Raw genomic sequence first — 23,353 nt, 5'->3', positions numbered from 1 at the left:
AATTATAAAAACATCACCAACATACCTCCACCATACTAATGGCTTAGGGTCTAATTTGGAAGGGATGTTATTTTCTAGTTTCTTCATGAATAGATCTGCGCACAGAGGAGTAGGGGACTGCCCATAGCCAAGCCAGTTAGTTGTTCGTATATAGTGCTGTTCCATTTAAAGAAGTTAGATTTGAGGCAATGACAAGAGGTTGGCAGTATCTTGAGGATACATATTGTGTAAAATGTTGATAACTTCTTCTACTGGGATGTTGGTGAATAAAGATACCAAGTCCAGGCAGGCAAGAATATCTATTTCACAAATGGAAATGTTTTTCAATTTAGCAATGAAGTGCTTTGAATTCTTTATGTAAGTATCAGAGTTTCGAATATGATCCTTTAGGAGATGGGCAAGGTGTTAGACAATAGGCAAGTTGGAGAATTTCTTCCATCCACTATGGGGCATAGAGGGACTCCACTTTTGTGCACTTTAGGAGAACCGTATAATCATGGTGTCACTGGGTGCAACGACTTCAATCTCCATTGTAGTTCAACTGTTCGTATTACGTAATAAATTATTTGTGACCTCGTGGTTTTCCCATGTAGGGGTCTGAATCTAATATTCGATAAGTTGATGTATCTGAGAGTAACTCTGTGATCTTAGCTGTGTAGTCTTTGGTGTTAAGGATAACCATCGAGTTATCTTTAATGGCTAATCCATCATCATTTTAAAGGCAGACAATGATTTGTTTATCCTTCAAGTTGGAGAATGCTCTCTTTTCTGAAGGTGTTATATTTTGGTTTGGTGGTCTAGACGACGAAAGGATAACAATGTTCTTTAATCTAAGATCATTGGCTGTTGTTTCAGACAAAGACGAGAGTGCTGTCTCTATGTTACAAATAATATCAACCTTTGGAATATGATTAGGTGCGATAGCAAAATTATCATTTTTTGAGTATGCTGACTTCCGGTTGTGTTAAGGAATGATCAGAGAGGTTAAAGATTACTTAGTCCTCAGGCAGGCTGGGTTTAGAGTTATGACTTCTTTCATATAACGTATTAAATTTTTTAATTTGACTTTTTTTTTTTGCTGATGAGAAAAGCTTTGTTGAAACTATTATGTATCATGATCAGACCGTAGATCAGTTTCTATGTTGTTTGAAATGTCTTCATAAAGTTGGAAGCATGTTAGATCTATTTTGCTAAGTTCGTATCTGATATTTTGTATTCTGTCACGCAATAGCACCAGGGACATTTTGAAATATATTCGTTTAGCCTTTCTCGAGTGGAATTTTTCTTTTATAACTAGAAATTTAGGAATGATGTTGAAGTTCCTGCATATTTTTAAAAACATGAAATGGTTTAAGAGTCTAGTTTTCTTACATATGAGTTTCTCAAAACAACGTACCTTGTGTTTTATTGTCCCATCGAGTCTGTTCATTGTGAGTATATTATTTTGGCCACTAACTTAATTTTAGAATAATGACCAATGAATTTAATGATAAATTATACCAACAAGTTTCACCATTTAGGCTGTTTGGCTTCTTCAGGGCATATAAACGGTAAAGACAACTCAGAGTCTCTAGCATATAGAACAAATGTATAAATATAACATAAATTAAAAAGACGCATAACATCATACACATGGAGCGTGTGTTTCATTAGTTATTGTTGTGTGTGCATGCTCTGTAGTTTGCAGCGAAATTAAATTCCTGCAAGCTTAGTGATCTTATTAGGGTTTTCCATATATCAGGCAGGATCATTCCTTGATTTCTGTTTAGGCTGCTTTCAGAACAGAACCACTGTGGCTTCTTTGAAATTGCAACACCGGAAATCTTTTTCTAGATTTTGACAATTAAGAAATGAGCTGCCGAGTTTAAACGTAACTGTACCAGCCTTGAAGATGATCCACGTGAAGAACGTCCAAAAAATGTAACGACACCAGAAATCATTGATCAGGTGCATGATATGATGTTGGATGACCAGTGAGTCAAAGTGCGTGAAATTACTGAGACTATAGGCATTTCAAAAGAACGTGTAGGATATATTTTGCATGAAGAATTGCAAACGAAAACGCTTTGTGCAAGATGGGTGCCGTGCTTGCTCACAACAGATCAGAAATGCACTCGCATGAAAATCTCTGAACAGTGCTTGGAACGTTTTGACAAGAATAAAAACTGGTTTTTGTGCATCAATTTATTACTATTAATGAGATTTGGATTCACCATTACACACCAGACTCCAAACAGCAGTCAAAACAGTGGACTGAAACTGGTTGTTCAGCACCAAAGAAGACAAAATCAGTTCCATCAGCAGGAAAGGTCATGGCATCAGTGTTTTGTTTATTAATTATCTTGAAAAGGGTAAAACAATAACCAGGGAATATTATTCCGATCTTTTAACCAGACTAGATGAAAAAATTCAAGAGAAAAGATCTGGTTTCCAGAAGAAAAAAAATCATCTTTCATCTGGACAATGCATCTGCCCACAAAGGTGTTTTGGCAATGGGAAAATTAAGTGATCTGCACTATGAATTGTTGGAACATCTAACCTATTCCCCACATTTGGCTCCCTCTGACTTCTATCTCTTCTCAAAACTAAAACTCTTCCTCGCTGGTCAGCATTTTTCTTTGAATCAAGAGGTGATTGCAGCTGTAGAGGGTATTTTGCAGATCTTACTAAGAACCACTACAGGGATGGGATAATGGCATTGGAGCTGGAATAAATGTAGTAGTCTTAAGGGGATTATGTTGAAAAATAAAAATAATTTCGAAATTTTCAGACCATCCTTGTACATCACCTTTATCAACTATTGCCCTTCCTAGTTTTGTATCATCAGCAAATAACTGAATATCCTCTACCCCTTAAATCTTTCCATATATCATTAGTATACAAATTGAAGAGTAGTGGCCCTAGTACAGAACCCTGAGGCACTCCACTAGTCACTCTCATTTTCTTAGATTCCACTCTGTCCCCATATACTACTCTCACGTGTCTGTTCAGCTAACCGTCTGCCAAATGCCTTGACAAAGTTCAGTAATATTGTGTAGCCATTTCTTGTATCTAATTCTGCTTTCACCCTAATATAAAATTGAGTAAATTACTAAGGCAGTACCTGCCTTTTGCAAAGCCAGGCTATCCACCATAACATATTCTATTCCTGTCCACCTAACTGCTGGATTTTACCTTTAACCAACTTTTCCAATACTTTATTTACCATTACTGCTCCTGAGATATTACTTGGTCTGTAATTTGCTACTTCTATCTTGGAGTCACCTTTATATAATGGAACTATCTTATTCTCTTTCGCTCCCATGGAATCTTGCCAGAGCTGAAACGTAGATTGAACAACTTCATCAGAGGCAGTGCCAGTTATCTTGCACATTCATATGAGCCTGTCACATCAGCAACTGATCAGCATTGATTAAATTCATCCTTCCATAGTCATTCTTTCTCTTACATGCTATATAACAGGGGGTGTCAATAACGGCGATCGCAATCTACGGAGTAGATCACAAATTTATTTTGTCTCAATTTTCAAAATAATATATAGATGAGTCCGAATACGATAAAGCAAATAAATAATGTTAACCTATTTATCAAATAATAATCTATATTATGGTTCTCTTTAAAATTTACGTTAATTAAAAACTTAAATTAAATATTTTTTTACAATAATTCCAGTTTATAATTCAATTATATTAAATTGAATTTTATTTCAAAAATTTCAATAGAAAAATGACAAATATTAGTTAAAAATATTTAAATTTCCCGCTATGAGACTTTTGTTGTGGAGTGTGTACTTGGAAATGTACGCACCTCTCATAGACACGCCCACTTTGGGTTTTGTTCTCTTTGATGCACTGTACAAACATAACACGTGAAGTTCAATGTATAAACAATAGCAGTATTATAAACTCGGTTGTTTGTTTTGTGCTAGTGCTCTGCTACAAATTTAAAGTGTTTTAATATAATTTTAAATTGTGCAATCATGACTACTATGAAAAAAGCAAAGCCATATCACTATCATCAAGAGTGGGAACATGATTATTTCCTTATTATGATCAAAGACAAATGTTGTTTGATTTGCAATGGAAGTGTTTCTCTGCCGAAAAAAGGGAACTTGGAACGACACTTTAAATCGGTGCACAGCAGCTATGAAATGGCGCATCCACGTAATACAAAAAGTCAAAATTCAAGAATTGAAGAAAAGTTTGTCATCACAGCAGTTATGTTTCATTAAAATAATAATAAACTCAGTTTGAGAGCAACAACTGCATTGTTTAAGAGTGAGCCATATTCTTGCCAAACATAAGAAACCCTTTAGTGATGGTGCAATTTTTAAAAAAGCATTTCAGAATGGTTTTTAAAGACTTTTCTAATAAAGAATTACTTACTATCATTCCATTAAAGGAGCAAACACTGGGTGAAGATATATTTACCTGCCTCTTTATAAACTAGTATCATTTACCACAGTCTGAACACCAGCTTTAACAGGTCTTCACAACAGTTTTATCAAGCTATGTAGACATAATGAAGATTTTCCTAATTTCTTACAGTATCATTGTGTTATACATCAACAAGTGCTGTGTGTGCTAAAGTTTTAAATATGAAAGAAATTATGAACATAGCTTTCATGATTTCCAATTCAATTCAGGCAAAAACTTTGCAAAGGCACCTTTTTAAATTGCAAATGGAAGAAAGTGATAATGATGTACCTGCAAATGGAAGAAAGTGATAATGATGAGGTGGTTAAGTCGTGGCAAATTTCTTCAAAGATTTAGAGATTTAATTGAAAAAATTAAACAATTTTTTGTTGATAGGGGCAGTGAATACGAACAGTTAAAAGATGATATTTGGCTATTGGATTTAGCTTTTTTTGACCAACATAACCAGTAAATTAAATGAATTAAACCTAGAACTTCAGGGTCCCAGAAAAACAATTTTTGATATGATTAGTTCTATCAATGTTTTTAAAGAAAAATTGAATCAACTGATAGTGAAGTTTGAAAATAACAATTTATGTAATTTTCCGAATGTGACTGCACAATTAAGTAGTTCTGCTTTTGCTAATTTCAATGATATTGGTGAAATTCGGAAAGTAATTGCAGAATTTGACGACCACTTTCAAGATTTCAACAAACTTGAGAATGTAATTCTCTTCATGAGTTTTCCATTTGATGCCAACGTAAAGCCAGAAATAATAGCAGAAACCTTTCCTCTATTTTTGATATGCATATTGTTATGCTACAAGAAGAAATAATAACGATAAGAAATGATGTTTACGTCAAAGCAAGGGCACATGAAGAGGGATTTTGGAAATATTTACCGGAATACAAATATCCCAACTTAAGATGTTCGGAAAATCTTTATGCTTGTTTTGGTTCGACATAATTGTGCGAATCGACATTTTCACAAATGGACATTATTAAGTCAAAATATCATACCCACATTAACATTCAGGGGTGCTTAAGGGTCAAAGCTGTATAACTGAGAGGAGACCTCCACATAGCCTTTCAAGGAATGCGGAGAACCGACCAGGGCTTCTGACCTAATGCCCACTCCTCACCTTCTTGTGGTGCACCCTGTTGGGTATCTACTTGGATACTGAACGAGGATGGGCTGGCAATTTGCGATTTAGCCAACCAAATTGTATTCTTATTGGTTAAACCAAAATAAAAAAAAAATGATGGACAACATGACAAAATTTCATGCAGGCTGGGGCGTTGCCCGGTTAAACAAGGCCCCCGTTGTTTTCGCCAGGGAACCAGGGCGAACAGCGAAAAGTCAGCTACTGGAACAAATCTGAAAACAAACCCCAATTCAACATCACCAGAGTTAAAGATCAGTACTATCAACGTAAGAAGCCTGAATGGCAAAGAAATGGAGCTAGCTGAATTAGATAAGTACCAGATTGACATAATAGGGTTGACTGAGACAAAAAAGACAAAAACTGGTGAGCTCTTTCTGAGCAATAAATACAAAATGTTATATTCAGGCAATGACAATCAAGGAAAAGAAGGAGTAGCCATAGTATTCAACACAAAATTTGAGGCTAATCTTCTTTAATGGCAGTCAGTCTCAAGTAGAGTAATGTGGGCAAATATGAGAATGGAGAACTGGAAAATGAGACTTATTTGTGCCTATGGTCCCACACAAGGTTCTACTAAGGTAGAAGTGGAGGAATTTTTTGAGGCGTTAGAAAAAGCAACTAACACAATGAAAAAGGAAAGGTTGATCCTTGTTGGGGATCTAAATAGCAGAGTAGGAAATGATTGTGAGACATACAAAAATATTTTGGGAAAATTTGGAGAAAAGAGCAAAGCTAATAATAATGGCAAATATCTGTTGGATTTCTGCTCAGGACATGGATTGGTTATTACTAACACCATGTTCCAACATAAAAATGTGCACAAATTCACATGGAGAGAAGAGGCTAGGAATAAGAAAAGTCTCATTGACTATGTTATTGTTGATAGTGATGTTTTCTCCCTGGTGCAGAACACCAGAGTGTACAGAGGATTTGAAATTGGAAGTGATCACTATTTAGTCTTGAGCAGGATAAAACTGAATTTCATATTGAAAAGAATAACATGTAAGAAAGTTTTAAAGCAAATAAAAGTTGAGCAGCTCTCAGATGTGAACTGTAGACTAAAATACACGAAGATTATTGAAGAAAAAATGAAAGATTTTGAGAACAGGAACCAAACCTTGGAGATTCCGTGGCAAGCCTTGAAGAAAACCCAGATTGATTCAGCCAGAGAGGCATGTGGTTAGGTCTGCAAGGATAGAAAAATCAGAATTACATGGTGGACACAGAAAGTTAGAGGTAACTTTCTGTGTCTTTCCTGAAGGAAAGAAGAAAGCATATCAATAGTTCCTGTCAAATAAGTCAGCTTGTGCTCTTAGAGAATATAGAGACAAATGTAAGAAAGCTAAACATTGTGTAAAACTAGCTAAACAAAAGTCATGGGAGGACTTTGGCAAGAATATAGAAAATAAATATCAAGAAGGTGGCAAAATATTCTGGAGGTTGTTGAAGAAGCTTAAGAATGGAGGAAAGAGTGCTGTAAAAGGAATTAGAGATGATAAAGGTGACATGAAAACAGGAGAAAAAGATATCCTTGATGTATGGAGTAATTACTTTGAAAAACTGCTAAATGAAAGAAGCAGTGATGACAGCACAGTGGTAAAAAAAACACTGACCAGGCATGCAGTCAGGAATACATATCCATACTTGAAGTAGAAAAAGCCATCAAAGGCTTGAAATAGAAAGGCAGCAGGAGTAGATGATATTCGACCAGAAATGCTGAAGTATGGTGGTATAAAAGTCTTACAGTGGCTGCACTGCATAGTTCAGAAAGCCTGGACAGAAGGACATATTCCCGATGATTGGAGTAGAGCTCTCATAGTACCCATATATAAAAAGCGAAATAAAACTGAATGTGAGAATTACAGAAGTATTTGTCTACAGAGTGTTCCTGGCAAGATCTATGCAAGTATACTTGAGAAACGGTTGAGAAGAATTGTGGAAGAAAAGCTTGGTGAAGAACAAGCTGGATTCAGGCCAAATAGAGGCTGTCAGGATCAGATCTTCACTTTACGACAATTAGTTGAAGAAAGCATGGGAATATAACAAAGATCCGTAGTTAAGTTTTGTCGATCTGGAAAAGGCATGACAAGGTGCCAAGAGAGAAGCTATTCAATACGCTACAGTTATATGGTGTAAGTGGGGCATTATATCAAGCAATACTTAGTCTTTATTTGAGTTGTAAGTCAGCAGTTAGAATTGAAGGAAGTACAGGAAGATGGTTTAATGTTAAATCTGCTGTGAGGCAAGGATGTACATTATCCCCTCTGTTATTCATTATCTATATGGATCACATTATGAAGGAAAGTGGTATTAAACATGATATCAAAATTGGAGATGTTAATGTCAGCTCTTTGCTTTATGCAGAAGATGTTATACTTCTAAATAAATCCGCTACAAGTCTGCAAGATTCTCTGACTAAATTGAATAACTGCTGTAATAGATATGGTATGAAGGTCAGCAATAAAAAGACAAAGACAATGAAAATAGCAGAATTATTCAAAATGTCAACTGTGTTGTGAATGGAGAACCTGTGGAACAAGTAAAACATTTCAGCTACTTAGGCATGATTTTTAGTGTAAATTAAATATGGAAATAGACAACAGAATGAACAAAGCTGGTATGGTGGGAAGTCAATTGAATAAATTCATATGGAATAAGAGAGAAATTAGTCAAACACTAAATTAGATGTATACAAGACAGTGTTCAAACCAGTTTTAACTTATGAATCTGAGAGCTGGGTCAGAAGTAAAATACTTGACCTAAGACTAGAGACCACAGATATGAGAGTCCTGAGAAAGATTATAGGTGTGAACAGATGGCATCAATGGCAATATCATATTAAAAACGAGGATATTAGGAAAGAACTTGACATTGTCAGCATGCAAGAATGCGTTAGCAGAGCTAATCTCAGGTAGCATGGTCACTTAAACAGAATGGGTGAGGAAAGATTAGCAAAACAAGTGTTCTCTTCCAGGTTGGCAGCAAAATGACCAAGATATAGGTGGATTGATACAGTACAAAGTGCCTTAGACGATAGAAATATAAGAGCTGATAATGTTGGAGTCTTGACAAGTAACAGACTGATTTGGAGGAAAATTGTAGATAGGAAATTAATGATGATGTAATTTTTTTCATGTAGTACTATCATATCCTGTACACCCCTTGAGGGTACATGGCAGGAATTTGATGATGATGACATTGACATTCAAGTATTTGGAGTCATGTTTGAGAAATGCATTGACTAATTACACACCAAATTACGCAAAAATTGTGAACTTGTTGCCGTGTAGAATAAGTAATGCTGGTTCATCAGGAAGTTCAAAATGAAATGTTTAATTTAATCAGTGTCATTTAATGTCATTAAAAAACTGCAATATTCTTTTAAGCATTAGAACTGATTAATATTACAATAATTATAATAATATATTGTAATAATAAATATTACGATAATTTTTTCTTTGTCTAAACATAAATTAGAAATCTTATACCTTATACTCCAATTTTGAAAAAGGTAGATCTCAGGTATATCTGTATGGACAATGTAGATCTTATGCAAACATTAGTTGACACTCCTGCTATATAACAACAAAAAAAAAAAAAAAAAAAAATCCTGGTCTATAGCAGCAACCAACAATATATTTTGTCCTATTAGCATCTATTTCACACCAGATAGCCTCAAATGAACCATCTCCCCTAGGCCTAAAATCCCTATGGTCTCTATCCTCCCTGAAAATACAATGCATGCTATATCCCTATGACTGTACCATTTTCTGTCAACCAGGTCTCACTGATGTCTATAATTTTTGGCCAAGTTGAGCTGACCAATGCCCAAAGTTCCTCTGCTTTAATTTTAATATTACTGTTTTATGTACTTGCATTTCAACATCCCCTTGAACCCACACTTACCCCTGTGTAATGCCATTACCAACTAATTTGGATTCGAAACCTGTGAAATGACATTTAACATTGTGCATGATCATTTCTGTATACATTCTCATTTGTCTCAGGGTGTGATTGAACCCACACACTGACTGCATCTCCCCTAATACCTCTAGTTTCCCTGATTTTGTACTAACCACCTCTCACTGAACTCCAAACGTTTAACCCAAACCATTCATATGCAGTCCACCAGGCATATATATGTCCTTTCATCTGTGTGTTGAGGCTTAAGTGCTGTGAGGACATCATGCTGGAGGTTTAATGGAATATTTACAGCACTGGGAAAATTAAAACTAATTTTAATGCTTCTAATATTTTGTCTCAGTCACTGAGACATCTTCAGGAATTACAAATAACTTTTATAACAACACACTCAAATACAATACTAAGTGAAAAACATGGGTGATTCTATAAAGTCCTATCTACGTAGTGCACCTCTATGGGCATTTGTAGGTGGCCTAGGATGTAAAGTGGGATCTCTGATAATTAATGTTTCCCAAATTTTGGGAAGTTTTATGCAACTATTTATTTAAATTCAGTTGATTTCTGAGTGCCGCCACAGATTCTAAAAGCAGTCTTTCTTTTCTTGAATTTAGTATGGTGGAGCATGGGTGGTTTTTCTTCAGGAGATCCTGTGGGTTGTATCCAAAACAAGGTCTGCAAGGCCAGATTGACCATAGTTGTGATTTGTGTGATTTAATTAAATGTATGATTTGTGTTCTTCTATCTGGATGGTTGCTGATCTGCCTGTCTGTCCGAAGTAAGCTAGCTTGCAGGAACGGGGTACTCTATATTCTCCAGGCACCGAGGGAGGTGGGAGCTGATTTTTGGAACAGATAAGGATAGTAAATTTACGGTGGAGCTTAAATGCAACCTCCAACGTGTGTTGGAGGTTGTACTTTTTAAAGGACCTGGCTATTTTTTCTGATGTGCCACAGATGTAGGATATGGTGATGGCATTTCTGAAGTCCTTCTGAAGAGATGGCTGGGGGAATGGGGGAGGAACTGATTATTTTTTTTAAATTCTGTAATCGCTGTAGCCATTGGAAAGGAAGGTGTTGTGTATGTGGTTGAGTTCGGTTGAAAAGGAGATTCCGCCGGAACAAAGCTTGTGGGCTCTATTGGTTAGTTGTAATAATGCCATAATTGTTGAGAGGGGTGGTATTGGGAGAGTTGGCGAATGTATCTGCTCTTGTGTGAGTAGGTTTGCTATATACAAAGAAGGAAAGGGTACCATAGGAAGGCATGTTACTAAGGTATCTAGGAAGGGTAAACTATTGTTATTTTCCTTTTCCATTGTAAATTGGATTCTTGGATGTAGGCTATTGAGGTGACTGAGGAAGGAGTCTAATGTGTCTATTAGACTCCTTATTAGAAATCAACCAAATTTAAATAAGTATTAAATTTTTCCCAAAAGTAAAAATTTGGGAAAAATTAATTATCAGAAATCCCACTTTACACCCTAGGCCGCCACTACAAACATCCATAGAGGGTGCACCACCTAGATAGGGCTTTAGACTCACCCACATGTTTCACTTAGTATTGTATTGAGTGTGTTGTTACAAAAGTTATTTGTAATCCCTGAAGATGTCTCAGTGACTGAGTGAAATATTGGCAGCATTAAAATTAGTTTTAATCCTTTCCCAGTGCTGTAAATATTCCATTAATCCTTTTATCTATCATAAAAGGATTAATGGAATATCCATAAATGTACAAACTGCACATCATTCCACCTGCGCAATCTTCTCATTGACTCGCTTGTAATCATGTTCCTTCTTCTCAATTCAATCCTGTCATTTCTTTTTTTTAAGGTTACATGGTGATCAACTTCATTGTAAAGAATTTATAGAAACAAAAGCACACATGTTGGAGCAATTAAAGTAAAGTACACTGCAACGTGTGTTTTTGACTCCATAAATTCTTCACAATCCATCCTATTACCAAGGCAGCAGACTCACAATCTTTGCTTTCTCACTCTTCTTTTTTGTTTCTGTCAGCAACGCTTTCATATCACAATTCTTTGACTTCTCTCCTCTACAAACTAATAGGTTCATTTACATCCTTGATCTTTGCACCTGGGAAACATGCTTTTCACTTTCTCATTAAGTGTGCCTGTTATCATTCTCCTTGTTATAGTATGCCCACTTGCTTGAGCTTCGCTTGGCTTTGTGCCAAGAATAGTCTATTCATGCTAAAGGGCAGAAAGAAATGATGTACAAATTGGTTGCAAACACGTGAAATCACGTGCTTTATAGGTAAAATTTTCCAACTGTTATACAAGCAAAATAGTTACCACTTTAAAAACTACAATGATCATAAAATAGAAGTTAATTTTCTGATGTGTAATAATAAACAACTCATCCCACAATAAGGTTTGATTACCCTATTATCGGAATGGATTCTCCTTCTGTTGACATGTGCAGAAGTGTCGAAGGGTCTCGTATCTGTGGGCATACCAGTTTCATACACTTTTATACATTTCCCATTCACTTTTTCTTTCATTCTCCCTCATAATCTACCACATGATCATTTCTCCAGGTGCTATAATTCATGTTTTTGTTCTGTGAAGAATGTTTGCATAGTTCTGTTACACTCATTGCTGTCACCTCATCATCTGCATTACTTTCAGCCACTTTTTCATGCTCTCATTAATATTTCGTTGTTCACTCCTTCCACATTCTCTACAGCATTTTCGTTATATCTCCTTACATTGTTAATATTAGTCTCTTCCTAGTCCCAATTTCTACAATACTGCACTCATACATTGAAACATTTACAACACATTCCCTCTGCTCTCACTTTCATACCATAAATCATTCACTCTTGGCAATGAATTCATAGAGCACTTCCCACTTTTTTATTTTTGTTTACTCCTGTTGAATTTTCCATGCATGACATAAAAGATGAAAGAGCTCAACTCGCTTCCAGAAGTCTTCCTTTCATGAATGTTCAAGGCAGCCTTGGTGCCATATTCCATGAAAAACTTTTTTGAATGATATCATGCATTAAATTTCACAAACACATATACTCATCTTTACAGTCTCAAATAAGTAATATACTACTAAAAATAATTACTAAAATAATTAATATTCTCTAAAATCAAAAATTTAGCTGTAAGACCTGCAGCACTGTTTCTACTGTGCATTATGCTAGTGCCACCTATAAATTGTTCCCAAATTGTTAGGAATAGTTTATTATAGTAGATAATGTGATATAACGAATTTTCTTTTGCAAAGTATTCTGCCTGTGGAGTTATGCTCGACACCTTTTAACAGTTTGATGTTTGCCTCAATGAGAGTAAACTACATACATTGGTAAAACATTTTTTCATAAAAAGTAGGAAATGAAACAGTTATTATTCAGATATATTCTGTAAGGACAGAATATTCTAAATGTGTCAAAAGTGAATGCATTACTGGCACCTCTCGTTATAGTGAACTCATTGTAACACTATACAAACTGCTGCAATCGTCTCCATGAATTTGCTATAGGAAGAGGTGGCTATGTATTTCACATAAAATCAGTGACATTTTAAGTAAACAGAAATATCATACTGTACATTAAACTAGTATACTGCATAATTTTTTTTTTTTTATTGTTCTTGAATTTTTGAAATTTATCATTAGTTTAATAATATCTGTTCCTTCAGAAAAGCAGAATTGGCCCTCCAGGAGGCAGAAGACTTGTGGGACATGTCATTGTCACACTACAGTGATTAAATAGCTCATTAAACTGTACTTTAAACTCATTCGCTATTTCTGCACATGCCTAACACACTATCATGCAGTTCATTCCACACACTTGCCACCCCATTCAAAAAAAGAAAAAAGGGGGGGGGGCTTCTCATTCTCTAGGAGTGAGAAGCGACCAACCACAGAACAAAAATAGTAAGCACAAGTGGAAAAATGACTGTCATGTGGTACATCAGGAGGAAGAATGAAAGAAAAAGTGAATGAGAAAAGTATAAAAGTGTGAGAAACTGGTAAAAAGGAGAGGGTGCTGTATGAAGATTCAATGATAACAGGTACGCTTAATAAGAAAGTGATGAAAGCATGTTTCCCAAGTGCAAAATGATAAATATTAAAAATAAATATCAACTACCCCCATAAATATATAAAAAGAGTGTGAGTACTCTTGCTCCCACTCTCCTTATACAATTTCCAGAGAAAGCCTCTGTTCTAGCACTGTCTTTCCCCATTCTCTGAAAAGTCTCTTTGACATCAATTGAGTAACAATACCCTACCAACTTATATCCTTCCCCTTGCCTTCCTTTAAGAACCCTGCAAACTGCATTTCCTTGATCTTTCTTCACATCCAACATTCGAGAGACTGGAAACTGTCTTCTTTCTGTAAATTAGTACTCTATAACAGTTGATCACAGCGCTGTTGATGATAACATGCTACGTTCCTACTCATTCAACAAACCTTGCACCATGCAAATCAGTATCCTGTATTACTCTAAATTCTTATCTTTTAACCATTCTTCAATGGGCTTGGATAACCTTGTTAGTTTCGGCTGCTAGCAAAATACAGTTCTGCCTTATCTCCCACAAAAAAAAAAACTTTTCCTTTTAGTCTTACTCTTGACAACACTGAAATCTCTAGACAAAATGAAACCACTTTTGGTGTAAGCAAACACATTATAGCAGATTTTTGCTATTTTGCTTCTTCAGCATCCAGAACACTAGGATTTCTGTTGGAAGTTTATTTTCCACTTGGGTAGACTATAATAAATTTAGTTTAATCCTTTATCCAAGTGTCAGCAAACAAAGTTTGTGCCTGACGTATCTTCAGGACTGAGGCAACTTAGAGTAAAGGTGGACCAAGCTCTCATCACTCCTTTTCTCAGTATCTCTCATAATGCAAAGCATATCTCCTTGCAGACATGTATAATGCTATGCATTAAGGGAAGGGCCATTACCCAGACCGGTTTCGACCTTTATTCTTTTATTGAGGTCTCATCAGTGGGAGCCAGACCCAGAAGTGGTGATACTAAGGCAGAAGCAATGGAGAGGTCATATTTACAAGTTGCCAAAAGGTGTACCACCTTATTATTAAATTACTCTGGATTTAGAGAAAGATGTTGGAAGTTTATTTTCCACTTGGTTAGAGTATAATAAATTTAGTTTAATCCTTTATCCAAGTATCAGCAAACAAAGTTTGCACCTGAAGTATCTTCAGGACTAAGGCAACTCGTTCAAAGTGTCATCTCCTCGATGAGTCTTTGGAATCCCTGGAGGTGTCGCATAATAATAATTATAATAATTCCCTTATAGGGAGTAGGGGGGGAATTAAATCCTATCTAGCTTTTGGGGACTAAGTGGGCAGTTCGATCTCCACCACTAGCCAGTCAGAGAAAGCTGGCCCATGTCTATTACCAATTATACGCAGCCACCGATGAGAAGACAGGCAAACAAGTGCTGCCATCCTCTTGGTGCCTAACCCTAACAGAATATGTTACTATCTGAAATAATGTGGGTTCTACGGAATGAAAAACTCAAGTTTCCAGGAGAGAAAAAAAAAGACCGTGCCAGAGATTGACTAACTCGGGAACCGGTCGAAGAAAGGCTTAGAAAAAGTTCCTCCAGACGGCGACTAGACTCGAACAATAAGTCTGTCTTCATGCGGCCAAGAGCTGAGGGTGCAAGCGTCACTTCCACTGAGTTACATAGGCCTTTACGAAAGCATGTTCCACAGAAAATAAAATAAAAAAAAAGTTATTCTGTATGTAATGAGTAGTCTGGAAACATTTATTGATATGAGACCTAATCAAGAAAACGAGATCATGATGAGAAAAATTGTGAGATGTTACTAAGTTATTCAATTTTGATGAGAGGATGACTGTGTCCTCATCTGGTTTTCATTTACCAAGTGTGGGCAAGGATATCTGCATAACTGAAGCATTAGATGTGAATAGAGATCTGCAAGTTACCATACTGGACCATGCAAACGACACAGGAAAGTATAGAGAATTTTTTCTTATTGTTGTTGTTGTATGGGCTCATCCATGCAGTTTGAAGGCTCATTGCAGGAGACCCAAACTATCACACAATCTATCATACCTCTCCTTGAACCTATTAACAGACAAAAGCACTCACAACTGACTCTGGCAATCCATTCCACTCATTCAGGACTCTCCAAGCAAAAAAAAAAAAAAAACTAGTTGGCACACAACTACTAACCATACCTTTATTCAACTTCCACGGATGACTTCTTGTTCTAGACAAGTGCTGAAACATTTCTCCTGCATTAATCTCATAAAGACCTTGAACTAACTTAAATGCCTCTATCATATCCCCTTTTTTTTTCTGCTATCAACCAACTTCTGCAATCCAGACACCCTCAATCTATCTTCATAGGGAACATTCCACAGCCAATTACCATCTTGGTCTCTCTTCTCTGAATCTTCGCCACCGCTTCCACATTCCCAAGAAACCGAGGAGACCAGACCTGAGCATAGTAATCCAGATGAACGTATAATCCAAGTGCCTTATAAAGAAGAATAGCAACTTCTTAATCTGTACTTGCTAGCACGTTCTTCAATAACCAAGTAATATTATGTGCTTTCAATATCTCCCATAATGGACAGGTATAAATGTGCAGGTAATGACATTATAAAGGGTGTCTCAAAATTCACGCAAGATTTAAATTTAGTGACATTTGTGCGGTAAAGTGTTGCCAACGAGAAAAAAAAATACAGTGTGACAGCTTACAGTTCAGGGTTATTAAAAACGGAGCGCTACGCTAAAGAACAATGCATTTTCATTGTTGAGCAATATTTTAAAAATAATGAAGGTTTGGCAGCTACAGTTCGCAATTTTCGTACAAAATATGGTCGGAATAGTGATTTAACTTCATCAACTGTGAAAAGATTAATTAAAAAATTCAAGGAAACTGGATCAATTAGTGATCTTATACACTCTGGCCGTCCTTCAACAAGTCGTTCAACAGAAAACACCAAAGCAGTTCGTGAGAGTGTTGCTGAGAGTCCAGGAACATCAATTCGGTACCGTGGTCTTGAATTGGGCATTTCGAGAAGCTCTCTACAGCGTATTCTCACGAAAGTTCAATTGACTCAAGAACTGAAGCCTACTGACCACACACAGCAAAGAGAGTTCATTGAATGGATTATGGAAAAACAACAAGTGGATGCTTATTTTTTGAACAAAATCATCTTCAGCGATGAGGCTCATTTTCATCTTGATGGCTTCATTAATCGACAAAATTGTTGCATTTGGGGTTCAGAAAATCCACGAGTAATTGTTGAGAAACAAATGCATCCACAACGTGGGTGCATTTGACTCATCATGATTTAAGTTAAGTCACATGATCATGACCCAGATCATGTGACTTAACGCCGTTGGACTTTTTTCTTTGAGGTTTTTTGAAGTCTAAGGTTTATGCCAACAAGCCCACGACCACCCACACCTTGGAGGATGAAATCGAGCGCTGTATCAACGAAATTCAGCAACACTTATGCAAAACAGTCATGGGAAATTTCGACAAAAGAGTGCGTATGTGCCAGCAAAACCGTGGAGGCCATTTACCCGATATGCTATTCCATGCATAACCCTATATTGTATACTTTATGAATCAATAAGAAATTACAATTTTTAATTAAAAACCTGTGTTTTCTATCAAAATTACTTCTTGCGTGAATTTTGGGACACCCTGTAGAAGGTAACTGTGGGTTCAAGGGGATGTTGAAATGCATGTACAAGAATGCCCGAAGTATTAGAAATAAAGTTTTCTTATTTTCTTGGCCAAAAAGTATCGGTATCAGCTAGACCTGGTTGTCAGAGAATAATGTAGTCACAGGGATATAATGTAATGGATATTGTCTTTTAAGATAAAATAGAAGAAATATGGCAGGAGAAGTATTAATAATGATAGCTGAAGAACTTCAATCAACAAAAAGGAAGACTGTAGATCTGATGGAAATGGTTCATTTCAGGCTATCTTCCAGATAGCCTGAAATGAACCATTCATGAACCAATGAGATAGCAGCCAATAGAATAAAACTTATTGTTTGTTGCTGCAATAGACTTGGGGGTTCAGTAGAAAATGTGGATGACAGGCATCAGCAAATTAGCACGAGTGCAGGCCGAACAATTACCATGCGAGACCTCAACTATGGTGATATAGATTGGAAGCAGGTATAGGGCACATGGCAAAATGGAAATGGAATTTATACAGTTACTAAGAGAGTAATTACCTAAAACAGACCTGAAGCAGCAGTGATGAAAGGGACCAGGGATTTGAGTGTTGGATCTGGTAATAGCATCAAAAGATCTATCTTTAACTGTAGTACCAACTCTACACTCCGATCAGGGAAAGTGACCATGCAGTCTTGTCCTGGGAGGTTGCTTAAGATGTGAAAATTTCAGTAAAGAAAGTGTTTATGCAGAACTACAAAACTTGCGATTATGACAAAATTAGGAGGCAACTTGGAGTAGTGTCATGCAGTGGCATATTTAGGTATTTGCCGCCCCTCATATTTAATGAACATGTTGATTTATATATCATAAATTTATAATATAAATAACTATATATATATATATATATATATATATATTATGACTCACCAAAAATGTCCTAAAATATTCTGTCTTGCCGCTCACTCGGTGAAGGTATATTTAAAACAATCGTTCAGCTGAGCAATTTGTTGCCATCTTACACAGAAAAATCATAACAACAGTGTCCAGATTGGGATATATACACCATAGCGATTCCTGTCGAATTTTCTGTGAGAGTTGTAGGAATATATTTATTTCTGGGCCATTTGATTTCAGGTGCAGACATTTGTTTACAAATTCAGGTTCAATGTCAGTTGAAAAGTGTTCTTGAATTTTTTTTCCTCTTTTATGATGTCCTTTTCACATATCACATGCATTGTTGTGAGAAACAAGAACTGCTTCGAGAGGTTTTCATACGACACTTTTCTTAGATTTTTTTCGAATGAGAGCCTGTGCAAAATTGTGTCATAAGTATCAGTTTTGAAACTGACCGATGGATTGTACTCGTCTTCATTTTCGTTACTTTCATCTGCACTGTCGTCAGAAAACCTGGTGGGCTTTTTCTCTTCCTCATACAAGTCAATTCCACTAACTTCTTGCCCTGTTCTTCATAGGATTCATGGAGTAACTCTAGTTTTTTGAAATATTTTTCGAGGGACTCGTACACACACCGTTCCTATATCAATGTTTACACTTTGTGATTTCTTGCTTGTGGCATTCATTCTTGCGAGAATATCACCCCATAGGCAGGTCATGATCCCAACCTCCAGTGACTGAAGTTGCTGTAGAATCCGACTTGCTTCACATTGCATAACTTTCTTCTGGGTGGTGTCATTTTCAATTTCAGACAAAGTGGAAATTATTTCCTTCCATCCCTCACGAAGACTCCGACAGGCATCATCACGAGCTGACCAACGAGTAGGCAAAGGACGTTTGATTACTTTTGCAGAAGTCTCCGGGTGCTTTCTTAGAACACTCCACTGATGTGTTGAAGATGTGAAAAATATACATTTTTTGAAGGGCATCAAAAAATGTGGAAGAGTACCCACAGGATTTGGCAGCACAAGTACCAATTAGAGACAGAGAATGTCCAGCGCACAGTGTGAATTCTGCCAATGGATTTATTTCAAGAATTCTTGCTTGCAGTCCTGTGTACTTGTCTGACATGTTGCTAGCATTATCATATGCCTGCCCTCTGCAATTTAGTACATCAATTCCAAGCTCGTTTAGTGAAGTCAAAACCGCCTCTTGTAACTCTTCAGATTTGTGACTTACGTTAAGAATGAAACACTCCACAGGAGTTCCATGTTCTTTCACATATCGTACAATGAAGGACAGCTGATCAACATGAGACAAGTCTGGTGTTGAGTCAACACTTATGGAATAGTACTTAGCTATTTTAAGTTCTTCCACAATAAATTTGTAAGTCACTCTTTGTTTCAGAGCTATCAGACAGTTCATATGACTAGTTGCTTTCTCGTGATGACTCACTTGTGCTTCTGCATTTTTCCAGTCATTAAATCCACTGACAAAGTGACTATCGTCAGCTCCCCCTCCACTAAAAAGGCGACAAGGCACACAGAAGATCTTTCCAGTATTAGGAGAGTAAACAAGAAAATCTATTATTATTATTTTGCCATTAATCAGATTCCTCTCAATTTCTTAGAAACATGTCTTATTTTATCAGGATAAGTGCTTTGTGATTTTGAAAGATCACTGTCTAATTTTGTGGAAACCCGTTAACTGTGATATAATCCTGTGTTATGTCATTTAGAATCCACTCATCTGGGTCATTACTCACTATCACCTGTGCTGCCAAATTGTTGGGATTTGTTGTAGGCACATCATTTGAAACATTCAATTTCCGTCTCCTCAATCACTTCTTGTTCCTTTTCCAAATCACAATTATTATTAGCAGATACCAACGCAAAAAAACTCTCCAGTTTTCTTGTCTTTGATACTACTTCGTTAATTTTTGCTTACTTTTCTTTTCTCCTCTTCTTATATTCACTATCACTAAGTCGCTTTCTACCGTCACTCATGTTTTAAAATTTAAATAGTAATTTAAAACACGCAGGAAGCATCAGAATGATTTACACACAATTTATAACTTTTTAAAAGCAAAACAATAAAACAGTATTACCTCCACTCTGATGGCAACATATGACAAGGCGCACTGAAAACTCTAAAAATAATTTCAGATTTAGCACGTCTTAACTGCCACAAATATATCAGGATACTGAACTAAAAAGTTGAAGGAAATGCAACAATTAACAATCTTAATTTGAATTCAAAATAATAAAGAAGGAAATGTTTTTACAGTTAGTAAGAATAATACTGACACAAAATTAATTAGCATCAATCCAGGGACAGCTTGTGCATAGGCACGGAACTGCAGCGCTCCACATTTTTCTCAATATATAACTATATTTATTATTTATTTATATTTGCTTATAATATTTAATTTTATCATCAACAATCCTATACAATTCTCTTATTATGATTTTATTTTTAAGTAATTTTGAATTATACTAAACTTTATAATTTTATCGATAATAAACAATATTTTTTCATGTCTAATTTTTTTAAAAAAATTTTACCGTAATTTTGATATTTTATCCATACACTGTACTTACAGTGTGTATATATATTTCGAAAGTTGCAGCACCCCTACGATTTCAGGCCACGAGCTGCCAATCTCTCTCTCGACTGCGATCCCTATTGTCTTTGTGTCCAGTTACCGAGTATATGCGGCATATAAGTTACATGTTATAATTGCAAAACTGAGAAATTTCTGCCGCTCCTCAAAATTTGCCACTTTAGGCCCGGGCCTATACCTGAATATGCCACTGATTATAGTTGGTGATTGTTTTTCAGGAAGTAGTGCCATGGAACATATGTCATCTACTGTCCTACTATTAGTCATTTTGATTTGAGAGTTGCTACAGAAATATATTGTGCAAGTATATTTAAGTATAAAATAAAAGTAACTGATTTTGAACTATAACACTCAACCAATTCACTGGTTCCTACCAGGAATAATCAATGATACTATGACATAAAATTTCTGTATATATAGATGTTATAATTTTAACAGCTTCAGGTGTACAATTTTAAATGTTAAATTGTTTATGCTAATTTGTTATACTCCATATGCAGTCCCTCTACTTTGTCCATGTGCATAAATTATATATTAAATTCAGTGAAATATAATATCCAATATGATTTCAGTAAATTTAAAAACTAAAGAAAAGCTGTTTTTTTATTTTATTTATTTTTTTTTATTTCTCATACTTCTCTTACAGATTTTTATACATAGGAAAGGAAGATAAGTCCATGAAGAAAAGATCATAACAATGAAAGTATAAATAAAAATTACATTTGTATAGTCTATCTTTGAATATATATGTAAAATAAAGCAGCTTTTAATAACAAGTGGTTTCTTTTATTGCAATGGGTATTTCACTAAAAGGACTGATGATCTTTTCAGAAGTTTGGCTTCAATTTTATCTTCACTCACATATGGTGGAATTGGAAACTGCAATGTATGTACATGGCCTATATTTAATGTAAGTTGTCCCTACAAAAGAGAGAGAAAAAAAAAATGACTTGCTGTTTGATTTGTTTTTTATGAATGGTGTAATATCAAAGCAGACTTTTTTTTTCTCTATTCAAATATCAGCTTAGAGGAAGTTAAAACGTCCTTTGAGATACTTTTTAATACAAAGTCAATATATAACTATCTTTATAAAATCAACAAAAATGGTGTTATAGTCAAAGCATAGCCATTCTGTACATTAAAAGGATATCTGTAATAAAAAAAAAAAATAAAAAAAAAAAAACCAGAATGCTATACAAATAGAACTTTTAGAGAGAATTTATTCAACTCTTACAAGCATTGCTTTTTTCTTCTTTCCTGCCCTGGGGGTTTACTAAGGCCAGTGTACCTGTAATTTGCCAGGACAAAAATGATGTATACTCCATGGACAAAACATTAGAGATAGAGGTGTTGGAGATGGGAAGTTGACACTGGCATCCCCTATGCAGAGTGAAACATACCCAAACCAAATGCAGGCGGTAAATAGGCAGACATCAGGCTTTCCAACAATGTATCACAATCAAAAAACATGGTGATCTTAGTGATTTTGATCGTGGATATATTATCGATGCAAGATAGGTCATTCTATCACCTAAGTGGTAAGAACCCTAGCATTCTTGAAGGCAACCGAATCAATGGTCTATTCCATCAACAGATGTACCGGCACTCAGCGAGCAAGTGGTGGCCACATGCCATTGATGACTGGAGGTGGCGTAAACTGTCCAGACCAGCCACAGGGCAACTGTGGCGCATATCACATCCAGTTTCAATGTCGGAAGTTTAAGCAGGGTTCTTAGACCTCCGGTGTCAGGGACCATCAAAACTGGACCTCTGTAGAGTGGTACTGAGCTGATAGGAGGATGTGGATGTGGCATCAACAGCACACGGCCATGGTCCTATTGTGCCAGGTTGGCTCTGTGATGGTTTGGGGAGCCTTCTCATGTGACACATTTAGGTCCCTTAGTGTATCTGGAGAGGTGGTCCTTAAATGCTATGAGCCACCAGAATGTCTGGCTGATCACTACACACTTTCATGGCCTTCGCATGAAATAGACCATCGGCTGCATGAAGGCCATGAAAGTGTGTAGTGATCAACAAGACATTCTGGTAGCTCACAGCATTTAAGGACCTCTCCAGATACATTAAGGGACCTAACGTGTCACATGAGAAAACTCCCAAACCATCACAGAGCCGATCTGGCACAATAGGACAAAGTTCCACCCCACCGGGCTACAACCACACAGGCATGGCTTGAGAAACACTCATCTGAGTTTGGGACCATCCAGTGTCCCCCCCCACAGGTCCCTGGATTTAAATCCAATGTAGAGTGAGACATCCATATATTCAGGACCGATTCCTAAGGTGCAGTTGTGAACAATGCTGCAACAGGCATGGCTGGAATTACCACTGGTAATCCTACATCTGGTGGGGTCAATGCCTCAGAGAGTGCATTCATACCAAGTTTTATAGGCTGTTATTTGCACTAGAGGAGGGGGCTGGCACTATTAGGTAGGTAGGTATCTCTTGTTTTGACCATTGAGTGTATAAAATTTAATAACCAAGGGGAGTTAGACCTTTTGATCATGCCCTGAATAACTATGCTTCACAGAACTTAGTGTAAAAACAGCTATTCTTCACATTACACCAAAACTTGGTATGAATGCAAATTTAAAGAAGTCAAATTCTAGTCAACCTTCTAAAATCAGAAGTTATGTGATC

General features: G+C 36.3%; 2 protein-coding genes across 3 annotated transcripts in view; one reads left to right on the top strand and one right to left on the bottom strand.

Annotated features, from left to right (window-relative positions):
* Etfb (Electron transfer flavoprotein beta subunit) overlaps positions 1-21,471 on the top strand; it is a 98,444-nt gene extending 76,973 nt beyond the window's left edge. Inside the window, exon 7 of the mRNA XM_090412766.1 lies at positions 21,342-21,471. The gene's annotated coding sequence lies outside the window, so the exon portion shown is untranslated. The remainder of the gene's footprint in view (positions 1-21,341) is intronic.
* LOC150093916 (PIH1 domain-containing protein 2-like) overlaps positions 21,449-23,353 on the bottom strand; it is a 44,049-nt gene continuing 42,144 nt past the window's right edge. For both annotated transcript variants that reach the window (XM_090412764.1, XM_090412765.1), the window contains exon 5: positions 21,449-21,616. In XM_090412764.1, the coding sequence (XP_090268890.1) occupies positions 21,482-21,616 (135 nt within the window). In that variant the 3' untranslated portion in view covers positions 21,449-21,481. The remainder of the gene's footprint in view (positions 21,617-23,353) is intronic.

This window comes from Typopeltis vanoorti, chromosome 23 (assembly GCF_054136105.1).
Source record: "Typopeltis vanoorti isolate ZY-2024b chromosome 23, IOZ_Tvanoo_1.0, whole genome shotgun sequence".
Lineage (NCBI taxonomy): Eukaryota > Metazoa > Arthropoda > Arachnida > Uropygi > Thelyphonidae > Typopeltis > Typopeltis vanoorti.
This window is presented reverse-complemented; position numbering and strand designations above follow the sequence as displayed.